Source organism: Macaca thibetana, chromosome 3, assembly GCF_024542745.1.
Source record: "Macaca thibetana thibetana isolate TM-01 chromosome 3, ASM2454274v1, whole genome shotgun sequence".
Lineage (NCBI taxonomy): Eukaryota > Metazoa > Chordata > Mammalia > Primates > Cercopithecidae > Macaca > Macaca thibetana.
In genome coordinates this window covers 160,891,907-160,905,011 of record NC_065580.1, presented here as the reverse complement: position 1 = coordinate 160,905,011, position 13,105 = coordinate 160,891,907, and the positions used below count along the sequence as shown (strand labels likewise).

At 44.2% G+C, this 13,105-nt stretch overlaps 1 protein-coding gene across 1 annotated transcript; it reads left to right on the top strand.

Annotated features, from left to right (window-relative positions):
- Positions 1-12,160: 12,160 nt before the first annotated feature.
- On the top strand, positions 12,161-12,598 carry LOC126951565 (cytochrome c oxidase subunit 7A2, mitochondrial-like). The gene has a single exon (XM_050785762.1). It carries the CDS (start codon positions 12,161-12,163, stop codon positions 12,410-12,412), a length of 252 nt encoding a protein of 83 aa, XP_050641719.1. The 3' UTR covers positions 12,413-12,598.
- The last annotated feature ends 507 nt before the right edge of the window (positions 12,599-13,105 follow it).

Genomic DNA, 13,105 nt, shown 5'->3' with positions numbered 1-13,105 from the left:
TTTGGCAGAACAAGGTACATTTGTTAGGATATGGACTATCCCAGGAAGTCCATCCCTCACAAGGATTTGCCATTCAGAACTGCCCAGTCCTGACACTAAAAGACAACAAAGGAGATTTAGGGTCACACTAGCTATTGCAGATAGCCCCTAACCTGTAATCACAATTCTATAACTTTACGTCATCTATGCCATAATTCCCATTTTGGGGAACAGTAATAGATTGAAGACTGGTTGCCAGGAAGATATGTCCATGCGTCAGAATCTATGAATATTTTCTTTGGAAGAAAGATTTTTGCAAATGTAATTAAGGATTTCAAGCTGAGCTCATCCTGGATGATCTGGGTAGGCCCTAAATCGATGACAAGTGTCTTTTTACAAAACAGAGAGAGACAAGGCAGGCATATGAAGACAGGTTGATTGGAGGGATGTGGCCAAAGACCCAAGCCAAGGAAAGCCTGCAGCCCACAAAAAGCTGGAAGAGTCAAGAAAAGATTTCCCTCTAGAGACTTTGGAGGGAATGTGGTTATACTCACAGCTTGATTTCAGACTTCTGGCCTCCAGAACCGTGAGAGTAAATCTCTGTTGTATGTCACCAAGTTTGGGGTTATCTGTTTCGTTTTGTTTTGTTTTTTGAGACAAAGTCTTGCTCTGTTGCCCAGGCTGGAGTGCAGTGATGCGATCTCGGCTCACTGAAACCTCCGCCTCCCGGGTCCAAGTTCAGGAGCAGCTGGGACTACGGACACGCACCACCATGCCCGGCTAATTTTTGTATTTTTGTAGAGACAGGGTTTCACCATGTTGGCCAGGCTGGTCTCAAACTCCTGACGTCAAGTGATCCACCTGCCTTGGCCTCTCAGACTGCTGGAATGACAGGTGTGAGCCACCACGCCCGCCCAGATGTGTTATGGTGGCCCTAGGAAAGAGAAACCAAAATCCCAACATAAGCAGATATCCTGTGACTGAAATTAACCCTCCAACAACTTCCCACTCTGGCCTTACCTAACTATAAACCTCTCTGCGCACTCATATAGACAGCCTTCCAAGTTTTATCCAGTTCTCTGGAGCCTAGAAGCAAAAACCTGTGACAACCTTTTTCTTGATCCAGCAGCGAAGACCCATCCACCTCATCTCAGAGCAGCAGTAGCAGCAGCAGCTGTGCCTGAAGCCCTCTGTCGCCTTACCCCTGGAGCCTGCTTTAACATAGTGGGCCCTCCAGCTGCACAATTTTTGCTTCTCACTGAAAATAGTCAACCTGATTCACCTCCCGAGACATTAGAACGAGATCTCAAATGCCTAGAACAACTGACTGCTGTACGCGTCTTCACGTTTTTGTTCCTTACATAGCTTTGTTCTTATTTACCTTTGTTCCTTATTTACCTTTGTTCCCCCCCCCTTTCTCTGCTGGTTTAAGGTTCTGGATTGCAAATAGCTACGTGTTATCTCCTAACTATGTCACCCGTGTGGGCCCCTGTTCCTAATACTGCCTTTGTACCCCTCGTGGCTCCATGGCTTAAACCTAATTTAACCAACCATTGGAATTATGTCCACGTTTGATATGTTTTGCTATGTCCCCACCCAAATCTCATGTCAATAATCCTCCCAGTGCTGGAGGTGGGTCCTCGTGGGAGTGATCGGATCATGGGGGCGGGTTCTCATGAATGGGTTAGCACCATCCCCCCCAGTGTTGTCTCATGATAGAGTTCTCATGAGATCTGGCTGTTTAAAAGTGTGCGGCCCCTCCTCCCTTTCTCTCTTCCTTCTACTCTAGCCGTGTAAATCGTACCTGCTTCCCCTTTGCCTTCCGCCAGGATTGTAAATGTCCTGAGGCCTCCCCAGCCATGCTTCCTGTATAGCCTGTGGAACTGTGAGCCAATTGAACCTCTTTTATTTGTAAGTTACCCAGTCTCAGGAATTGCTTTATAGCAGCGAGAGAATGGACTGATACAACATCCCTTTGGGCATTTCCCAGTTTCTATTAGTACCGATCCCTTGTAGTGAATCAGTTGTGTAAATGGCAAATACTATAACAAGCCAGATGGCCAAAAACTGAGTACTATTTATAAGGTCATGCAAAAAAAATGGGAATTTTCTGTCTCGGTTAAAATGAAACTTGGGTATCCTTTCATAGAAATTAGCACTTCAACCACACTTACTAATAGAGCTTAGTAAGTAACCAACTGATGTGGGACTAACTGTACAAGTGGAAGATTCTTCTCTTACACAGATGCTTTAAGGAAGGTTTCTACTTCTGCTTAGTCTCCTTGACTATGGAACTATGTGCTGATGTCTACATCTCACTGCCTGGTACTGGAATAGACTTGTGTTGACTTGTGTCAAAGCTGTAGGACAATTACACAACATCATGGGGGTATTTTGGCCAACAATGGAACGTTGGGTGGCGTCCAGTGACTGATAGTGGATTTATGCTACAAAAGCTAATTGGCTACTGCCCACAAGTCGGACAGAGACTTGCCAACCCTATAAGCTGATGCCAACTATCAGGAAAGTTCCTGATATTTCTCTGAGTCCCTTTGGCCCATTGATTTCCCCTCATTTAAAAAAAAAAAAAAAAAAAAAAAAAAGTCTTCAAATCTCTTAATTCAAGATAAAGAAGCCAGGCATGGTGACTCATGCCTATATTCCCTGCACTCTGGGAGGCCGGGACAGGAGGATTGCTTGAGGCCAGGAGTTCAAGACCAGCCTGGGCAATATAGTGAGATCCCATCTCTACAAAAAAATTTAAAAATCAGCTGGCCATAGTGGCACATATATGTAGTCCCAACTGCTGGGGAGGCTGAGACAGGAGGATCCCTTGAGCCTGGGAGTTTAAGGCTGCCGTGAGCTACAATCATGCCCCTGCACTCCAGCCTGGGCAACAGAGCAAGACACTGTCTCAAAAAAAAAAAAAAAAAAAAAGAGAAAAGAAAAGAAAATATGAGCTTCAATTTAAAACCCTAAATCTTAACCTTTGAGGAACAATTCTGTGCTGCTTTATTCTGTCTTCAGGCATACCTATTTCACACTTTAAAGAAGGCCCAAAAAGTGGCTCAAAAAACCCTACGTGCCTTGGTTCAGAGACTGACAGAGAACTAGGGAGTGTAATTAAAGCCAGAGGTCTCCTTGCCTAAGAAATTCACAGGACTGGATTGACAGTGGGTTAAAAAGAGTCATTCTAGATATACTACTGCCTTCTCAAGGCAGAACAGGCACCATCTTAGAGAACGTTAAACTTCCATCCTACAGTCTTTTCTATGATCTTTAATATTATAGAGATCTGGGAAATAAAGACATTAGAAAATTCAGCAATCTGGGCTGGGTGTGGTGGCTCACGCCTGTAATCCCAGCACTTTGGGAGGCCCTGGTGGGCAATCACCTGAGGTCAGGAGTTCAAGACCAGCCTGTCCAATATAGTGGAACCCTGTCTCTACTAAAAAAATACAAAAGTTAGGAGATAACACCTGGCTAATTGTGTGTTGTTTTTAAGTATAGATGGAGTAGTCCATGACTGTAACCCCAGCTCCTTGGGAGGTTGAGGCAGGAGAATCACTTAAACGTAGAAGGTGAAGGTTGCGGTAAGCCTAGATCGCGCCACTGCACTCCAGCCTGGGCAACAGATCAAGACTCCATCTCACAAAAAAAAAAAAAGAAAAAAGAAAAAAGAAAATTCAGTAATCTGGTCGACAGTCTCACATCCAGTTCTTTGGGTTCTTCAAACAGAGCAGATAGCATCAGATTTCTTGGCTTAAATTGTGCAAATTTGGTTCCTGGCTGAGAAGTAGACAACAAACAAAGTTCTTCAGTGTTTCAGTGATCAAACATGTACTTCTACAGAATCATAAATGTTGCCACACAGTCGCTATTTTATCAATGATCTTATTGACAAAAACAAGAAGACCTAATATCTATTGAAACTGAAGTGACTTCCAACCATGAATACCTTATCCAGTGCCGTAGGCCAAAGATGTTTTCTCTTCCATAGATGTGGTTGAAATATGATTCAAAAATTATGTCTCAGTAATAGAAAGGTGAAGAAATTATAACTTGTCAAGCAGATTAACTATATAGAGACCACAAACTTAAAATCCAGATAGACTGGTTCAAATTCAAACACCTTGAGTGTCAGTTTGTTTGGTGGAGTCATGTTTTAGAAAGATAAGCTCATAAACGGTTCAAATACAGACAACTTTAGCCCCTCTCCTAGTTTACAAATTCTGGCCAGCCACAATTTAAACCTCAATTATGAACTTCTGCTCCAAGATCACCCTGTGGCTAACCATCCAAACATAAAACCTCGTGGCTCAAGACCCTGGGGGAGTCTATTGGGTGGAATTATTCAGCCAGTGGCTCCCTTACCTAGTAAGCTTCTAATAAAGTTAGCTTTTTTTTTTTTTTTAATAATAATCAGGTTTTTCTGGTGGTCTTATACGAGTCTTTGAAAGCTCATTGTGTAATATTCAGGAAGCAGTAAAGAAGGCTTTTTATACCCTTGAACTCGCCTTCTTTCATACTGTTTATAGTCAATGATTCTGGGATAGATAATGTAAGAATAGGGAAGTTGTTTGTTCAAATTACATATTGCCTTACTTTCCCCAATCTCCAACAAGATCCTGCAACACAAACCAAAACAAACTCAGAAGCACAACTGCAGTAAGCCAGTACCAGTGAAGGAAGTAAGTTGCTTCTCCAGGTAGTGCTAGAGAAAGTGTCAAAACCATTGGCCATATTGAAATCATCCATGCAAAACCATGTTAAGTTGGAGATGTGACAGTGAGTTAGTATAACATTTGCTGGGGCCAGGCACCGTGGCTCATGCCTGTAATCCCAGCACTTTGGGAGGCCGAGGCAGGTTGATCACCTGAAGTCAGGAGTTCAAAACCACTCTGGCCAACGTGGCAAAATCTTGCCTCTACTAAAAATACAAAAACTTAGCCGAGCCTGGTGGCACGCCTGTAATCCCAGCTACTTGGGAGGCTGAGGCATAAGAATCACTTGAACCTGGGAGGCGGAGGTTGCAATTAGCCTAGATCACACCACTGCACTCTAGCCTGGGCAACAGAGTGAAGCTGTGTTGCAAAAAACAAACAAACACACACACACACACACACACACACACATTTGCAAAACACATAACTTCAAAGAGTAGCTCTTCGAGTCATTACTCCCATCTCTCTATGCCATGTGATATCACCTGCTTTCTTGCTGGGTGAGGGTTTGGCGGGGGTGGTTACAAGGAAGAACACATCAGGGAGAAGCACCAGAGGTAGCAAGGTCACAAGTGTGGGGCCTAGAAGCGTCATCGCTGCTCACATTAGTGCTGCTGGTGCTGGTCCTCACCCCAACCCCATGTCCAAGCTCAGGAGCACTAATGTTCTGCCGTCCCTCCTGCGCCTCCACTTCATGCTAGAGGCCTTAAAGGACTGCAACCACTGGAAACACAAACAGGCCCCTGGCAGGGCTGGTCTTTGGACAATTGTGAAAGACACAAAAGAAGACAGCTTCTAGGGGCAGGCGTGGTGGCTAACGCCTGTAATCCCAATACTTTGGGAGGCCAAGGCAGGTGAGTCATATGAGGTCAGTTGTTCGAGACCATCCTGGCCAACATGGTGAAACCCTGTCTCTACTAAAAATACAAAAATTAGGCCGGGTGCGGTGGCTCACGCCTGTAATTCCAGCTACTTGGGAGGCTGAGGTAGGAGAATTGTTTGAACTTGGGAGGTGGAGGTCTAGTTTTTTTCCTCTGTGGTCAGAAAAGATACTTGATATGATTTATGTTTTTTTGAATGTCTTCAGACTTGTTTTGTGACCTAAGATATGGTCTATTCTGGAGAATGTTCTATGTGCTGATGAAAATGTGTATTCTGCGACAGTTGGCTGAAATGTTCTCCTATTGTGAATTAGACCTATTAGATATAGTGTATAGTTTGATGTTTCTTTTTTGATTTTCTATCTGAATAATCTGCACATTAAAAGTCTTCTACTATTATTGTATTTCAGTCTGTCTTTCCCTTAAATCTATTCATGTTTGCTTTATATACTTGAGGGCTGCAGCGTTGGTTGCATATATGTTTGTAATTGTTACACCTTCTTGCCAAATTGATCCTTTTATCATTATATAGGGACCTTCTTTCATTTTAGTCTTTGATTTGTAGTCTATTTTATCTGATATAACTAGAGCTACTCCTGTTCTTTTTTGGTTTCCAATTGCATGGAATATCTTTTTCCACACCTACACTTTCAGTCCAAGTGTGTCTTTATAGGTAAAGTGGGTTTCTTGTTGGTAAGAAGACCCAATTTATAGGTAAAGCGGGTCTTATTTCTTTATCCATTCAGCCTCTCTATGCCTTTTAAGTGGAGAACTGAGTCCATTTATGTTGTTTCATTACTGACAAGTAAGAACATACTACTGCCATTATGTTGGTTGTTTTCTGGTTGTTTTGTAACTCCCCTCTTCTTTTCTGTCTTCCTTTGTGGTTAAGGTATTTCCTCTGGAGGAAATACGTTTTTATTCATTGCTGTTTATTTCTGGTGAATTTATTATAGGTTTTTGTGTTGTGGTTACCATGAAGCTTACAAAAAACATCTTAGAGTCCAGGTGCGGTGGCTTATGCCTGTAGTCCCAGCACTTTGGGAGGCTGAGGTGGGCGAATCACGAGGTCAGGAGTTCGAGACCAGCCTGGCCTACATGGTGAAACCCTCATCTCTACTAAAAATATGAAAATTAGTCAGGCATAGTGGCAGGCGCCTGTAACCCCAGCTGCTCGGGAGGCTGAGACAGGAGAATCACTTGGCCCTGGGAGGCAGAGGATGCAGTGAGCCAAGATAAAAAAAAAAAAGAAAATTCATAGACTTAGAACAAGTTATTTTAAAGAGAAGACAACTTAGATCACAAAGAAACAAAAAACGAAAGAAGTTTACATTTTAACTCCATCCCCTTCCACATATTTTGACTTTTAATTGTCTCAATTTATATATTTTATATCACCTCCTAACTAGTTGCTATTGCTATTATTATTTTTTGATAGATTTATCTTTTGGGTTTCATATGAGAGTGATGAGTGGACCGCACACCATACTTATAGCATTAAAATATTCTGGGTCTGTCCATGTACTTAACTGTACTCATGGGTTTTATACCTTCAATTGCTTTCTCTTTTCACATTAATGTTTTTTCTTTCAAATTGAAGAACTCCCTTTAGCATTTCTAAATGCCACGGGCCTAACAGTGGTGAATTCTCTCATAATTCAGTAGTGCTTATTAGCTTATTTTTATATGTAGTAGCTTTAAAGATTTTGTCTTTCTTTGAGTGAGATTCTCTGCCTCAGATTTGATCCATGGCCATCCTTTCTTTTTTTTTTTTTTTTTTTTTTTTTTTTTTTTTTTTTTTTTTTTTTTTTGAGACGGAGTCTCGCTCTGTCGCTGGGGCTGGAGCGCAGTGGCCGGATCTCAGCTCACTGCAAGCTCCGCCTCCCGGGTTTACGCCATTCTCCTGCCTCAGCCTCCTGTGTAGCTGGGACTACAGGCGCCCGCCACCTCGCCCGGCTAGTTTTTTGTATTTTTTTAGTAGAGACGGGGTTTCACCGTGTTCGCCAGGATGGTCTCGATCTCCTGACCTCGTGATCCGCCCGTCTCGGCCTCCCAAAGTGCTGGGATTACAGGCTTGAGCCACCGCGCCCGGCCAACCATCCTTTCTTAAGTTACTAAGGCACACGGTAGGCTTGGCCTCAGCCAGCCCCCAGTGGTACAGCCCATGCCCCCAAGAGTCCCCTAGTCTTCTCCCACATCACACAGGGACACTGGAGTTGTTCCCAGGGTGTATCCTTGGACTGGGTCATTTTCTGTGTTGAGATGACATCATGGCCGGCGAACAAAGACAGTGTTATCTGTTGCTCTTTTTACACAATGCCAAGTACCAGCCTACCCAAGCCTCCATCCTACTGCCAGCCAGCGTGGAAAGGCCTCATTAGCATTCAGCACCAGGCTTCCAGACACTCAGGCAAGCCAACAGTTGCCACCATACCTCAGCTGCCTGCCCTTTCACACAGAGGAGCAAGGGCAAATGAGAGCTCATATTTCCCACCAAGGAAGGGATTTATCAGGCAGTGGGAGAGGGAGAAGCTTAAGAGAAGAAGAGACTAGAAGTTTCCCTCTCTTCCAGTCCCTCATTCACAATCTCTGCAACCTTCAGAGAATGGCTCCTCTGTTCCTGGATGCTGAAGAGTTAGTGGGTGACTGGACATTGCTCAGAGAGCTCGTGGCCGTCTGCCAGCTGCCCTCAGGAGGATCTGGGGCCTGCCAGAGTTAGCTATAAAGGGATGCTGGGTTTTGGAAGGTCCAGTTGGACTTAAGAAGATAAAATAAGAAACTTACCCCAAAATCCTTTAAGGCTAAGCTCTTGGATTTCTTTTCTTTTTCTTTTCTATTTATTTATTCATTTTGAGACAAGGTGTCATTCTGTTGCTTAGGCTGGAGTGCAGTGGCATGATCATATCTGACTGCAGCCTTAACCTCCCGGGCTCAAGCAATCCTCCTGCCTTAGTTTCTTGAGTAGCTGGGACTACAGGTGTGGGCCACCGTGCCTGGCCATGGGTTTATTTTATTTTATTTTTTATTTTATTTTGTTGTTTATTTTTTTGAGACAGACTCTCACTCTGTCACCCAGGCTGGCCTGCAGTGGCATGATCTCAGCTCACTGTAACCTCCACCTCCCAGGTTCAAGTGATTCTCAAACTCCTGACCTCAAATGATTCACCTACCTCAGCCTCCCAAAGTGCTGGGCACCCGGCCCTTGGGTTTACTTTCTAATGCTTGAGGCAGTATGTAAATATGAGTTGTCTATTTAGTTAATTTAACAAACCTCTGTGGTAGGTTAAAAGAAATGCCCTTCTCTCCCTGCCAAAAATTTCTATTTCTTATCCCCAGGAGCTGTGAACATTATGTATTGATAAAAGAGTTAAATATTACCTTACATGGCAACATGGGATTGAGTTAAGGATTTTTTTTTTTTAAGATGGAGTTTCGTTCTGTTGCCCAGGCTGGAGTCCAATGATGCAATCTCAGCTCACCACAACCTCCATCTCCTGGGTTCAAGCGATTCTCCTGCCTCAGCCTCCTGAGCAGCTGGGATTACAGACATATACCACCACGTCTAGCTAATTTTGTATTTTTAGTAGAGATGGGATTTCTCCATGTTGGTCAGGCTGGTCTTGAACTCCCGACCTCAGGTGATTCACCCACCTCAGCCTCCCAAAGTGCTGGGCTTACAGGTGTGAGCCACCATGCCCAGCCGAGTTAAGGATTTTCAAGGAAGAGATTAATCCTGGATTATCTGGGTCAGCCCTAACCACAATCACAGGTATCCTTATAAGGAGAAAGGAAGCAGAGGGAGTTTTTACAGACTAGCAGGAGAAGGTGATGTGAAGTCGGAGTCAGAGACTACAGTGATACAGCCACAACCCAAAGACCACCTCCAGCCACCTGCTATAGGAAAAAAAAAACTATCTGGGGAATGTGAGCCCCTTTAAGTTATCAGGCCCAGAGAGGCATTTAAAATATGACACCAGGCTAGGCGAGGTGGCTCACATTTGTAATCCCGGCACTTGGAAGGCCACCTTGGAAGTCCGAGGTGGGTGGATCACTTGAACTCAGGAATTCAAGTCCAGCCTGGGCAATACGATGAAACCTTTTAAACATAAGTTCCAATTTCAAATCATCTCTTTGTGAACACATATGACTGTATGCTTTCAGAAAAAGTCAGGTCACACTGAGTGCTTTGCTGCTTAGAAATTTCTTCTGACAGATACCCTAAGTCATCTGTCTCAAGGTCAAAGTTCCACAGATCTCTAAGGCAGAAACAGAATGCCACCATCTCTTTGCTAAAGCATAGTGAGAGTGACCCTTGCTCTAGTTCCCAATAAGTTCCTCATCTCCATCTGAGACCACCTCAGCATGGACTTCCTTGTCCACATCACTATCAGCATTTTGGTCAAAACCATTCAGCAAGTCTCTAGGAAGTTCTAAACTTTCCCACATATTCCTGTCTTCTTCTGAGCCTTCCAAACTGTTCCAACCCAACCTCGGCCTGTTACCCAGTTCCAAAGTTGCTTCCACATTATCAGGTTATCTTTATAGCAGTATCCCACTATCCCAGTACCAATTTCCTGTATTAGTCTGTTTTCACATTGCTATAAAGAACGCCCTGAGACTGGGTAACTTATAACAAGAGAGGTGTAATTGACTCACAGTTCTGCATGACTGGGAAGGCCTCAGGAGACTTACAATCATGATGGAAGACGAAGAGGAAGCAAGGCACATCTTATGTGGCGGCAGGAGAGACAGCACAAGATGGGGGAACTGCCAAACACATTTAAACCATCAGATCTCATGAGAACCCACCCACTATCATGAGAACAGCATGGGAGAAACTGCCCCCATGATCCAATCATCTCCCACCAGGTCTCTCCTCCAACACATGGGGATTACAATTTAAGCTGAGATTTGGGTGGGGACACAGAGCCAAACCATATCAGTGTTCTTATTCATGATTTTATCACATCTTCAGCTTTTTGGGGGACTGATTGTACAACGGGAGGCAAAAATAAGGGCTAAATAAAGGGACACTATGAACAAGTGCACAATCACAGAGTGGCTCACACCAAGGAGGGCGCTGTGATGCCTCCTCCACCACCAGCTGCATCTGGGACACACCGTCCCTCAGTGGCTCTCGCTGAGCTCAGAACACCCACAGGCAATTCTACATTCTGCCAACTGCATTTGAACCCACAACTTTAAGCAAATCATTTACAGAAGTGTTTGATTCATGAAAATGAAGATCTTGGCTTGGTGTGGTGGTTGACACCTACAATCCCAACCCCTTGGGAGGGTGAAGCAGGTGGATCGCCTGAGTCCGGGAGTTTGAGACCAGCCTGGGCAACATAGCAAAACCCTGTCTCTACCAAAAATACAAAAGTTAGTCAGGTGTGGTGCCAATAGCAACAGGGGATGGCCAAATGCCTAAGCAGATAGGGATGGGTCCCCCAGGAAACCCCACCTCCAAGCCGAATACATTTTAAAACCTGAAAGCCAAGCTGCAAGTTCAATCCATGGACTAGATTGACACCTTGTCTTCCCCTTTGGCGCACTTTCCTCGGATTAATCCCCACCCTTCTCACCTATTTTACATATATCTACCCTCTCCTAATTGGTTTCCTACACTGCCATGCCCACCTTTGAGTGATGTCTTCACTTTAACCTTTTTCACGTACCCACAAACCAATCAGCACACACTCCCCATTCTGAGTCCATAAAAGGCCCCAGATCCTGTGGAGTTGGGGGTAACTTTCCCACCTTTGAATAGGTGGACCAACCCCGAGTCCTCCCTCTGCTGAAAACCGTTTTCATCACTCAATAACATTTTTCTCTGCCCTCCTCATCCTTCAACATCCTGTGTATCCTCATTCTTCTTGGATGCAGTACAAGAGCTCAGGAACCACCAAACTCAGGTACAAACTATGACACAGACAAGCTGCGGCATGCCAGCATGGCCAAGTGTGGCCTGGGTGGGATATTGCCCAGGATCCCTGGCTTACAAAGTGACTGAGAAGAAAAATTCTACATCAGCCTATAGTCCCAGCTACTGGGGGAACTGAGACAGGAGGATCACTTGAGCCCAGGAGGTTGAGGCTGCAGCGAGCTGTGATTGTGTGATTGCACTCCAGCCCAGGTGACAGAGTGACCACACCTAGTCTGGTAATTTATTTTTAGAGTCCTTATCTCTTGGAGGAACATAGTGACTTTTCTTTTTTATTTGTTGACAGACTCTCACTCTGTTGCCCAGGCTGGAATGCAGTGTCACAATCTTGGCTCACTGAAACCTCTGCCTCCCAGTTTCAAGTGATTCTCATGTCCCAGCCTCCTAAGTAGCTGGGATCACAGGCATGTGTATTTTTATATTTTTAGTAGAGACAGGTTTTCCCCTGTTGGCCAGGCTGGTCTCGAACTCCTGGTCTCAAGTGATCTGCCCACCTTGGCCTCCCAAAGTGCTGGGATTATGGGCGTAGGCCACTTGCACCTGGCCCATGGTGAATATTTGTGGAGAAAATAAGATATCTTTGGGTTCCCAGTGTTCCATTGTCACAGTTGGTGGGCAGTAACTGAACCAAGATGCTGTGGAATCTACTGGCTGTTTATCAGATTGCCCAGAGGACCATAAGCACTGCTTTTTATACGTATTTTGAAAATAAAGTTCCAGAAAAGCAAAAGCTGTTTCAGGAGGATAATGGAATTCCAGTACATTTAAAGGGTAGGGTAACTGATACCCTCCTCTACAGAGTAACCATGGTTCTTAGAGTTGGTGGGATGGCAAACGCCATAAATCTGCTGGCCATGGCTTCCTTTCCCAAGAAGCAACACTGACTTCGGTTATCCCAGCAATCACTTGGTTCAATTTCATTGAGCTCTATATGGACCAATTATCTGAGCTCTTCTTTGGGCATCAATATTTATTGACTTATACTTACCGTCACCAATAAAGCAGTTTTTACCACAGGGGGTGGGAGATGTCTCTGATTTTAGAACAAATCTGTGGGGTGAAGAATGTGGGAGTGAAGGGAGATATTCATGAAACAAGACCATCAGTGTGTTAACTGCTGAAGCCAGGATGATGGGGGATTTTGCTTATATAAAAGCCAAATGAATAGATTATTCTCAGATTTCCATAATAACATTGCTAAAAATGAGCCATTCATCAAAGAAAATTGTACTAGTTGGCCAATTTGCCAAGAATACTTTCTTTTATTAAACTTATCTCAGTGAAACAGCTGAGTCAACAGTAATTAGACCAGTCCTTGACTTCAGTCAAAATATGATAAGAGGGTAAAGGTCTAAAAACATGGCCTTTCATTTTCTATAGATATGAGCGAGGAAGGCGAGGAGAGTCCAACTATCCCGTACTGCCCAGTTCCAAAAGATTTGATGTGCAAGTCTCAGGAAGGCAGTCTCCCAGGTCACTGCCGAGAGCCTCGACTGCGAGAGAGTTGACTCCAAGCTTGCTGTTTGGGAAGCCATCTGACTTTGAAGAATCTGAGACTCTAGGTTTAAATATATATA

Coding starts and splice junctions, on each gene's coding strand:
- LOC126951565 (XM_050785762.1), top strand. CDS start 12,161: ATGCTGTGGAATCTACTGGCTGTTTATCAGATTGCCCAGAGGACCATA.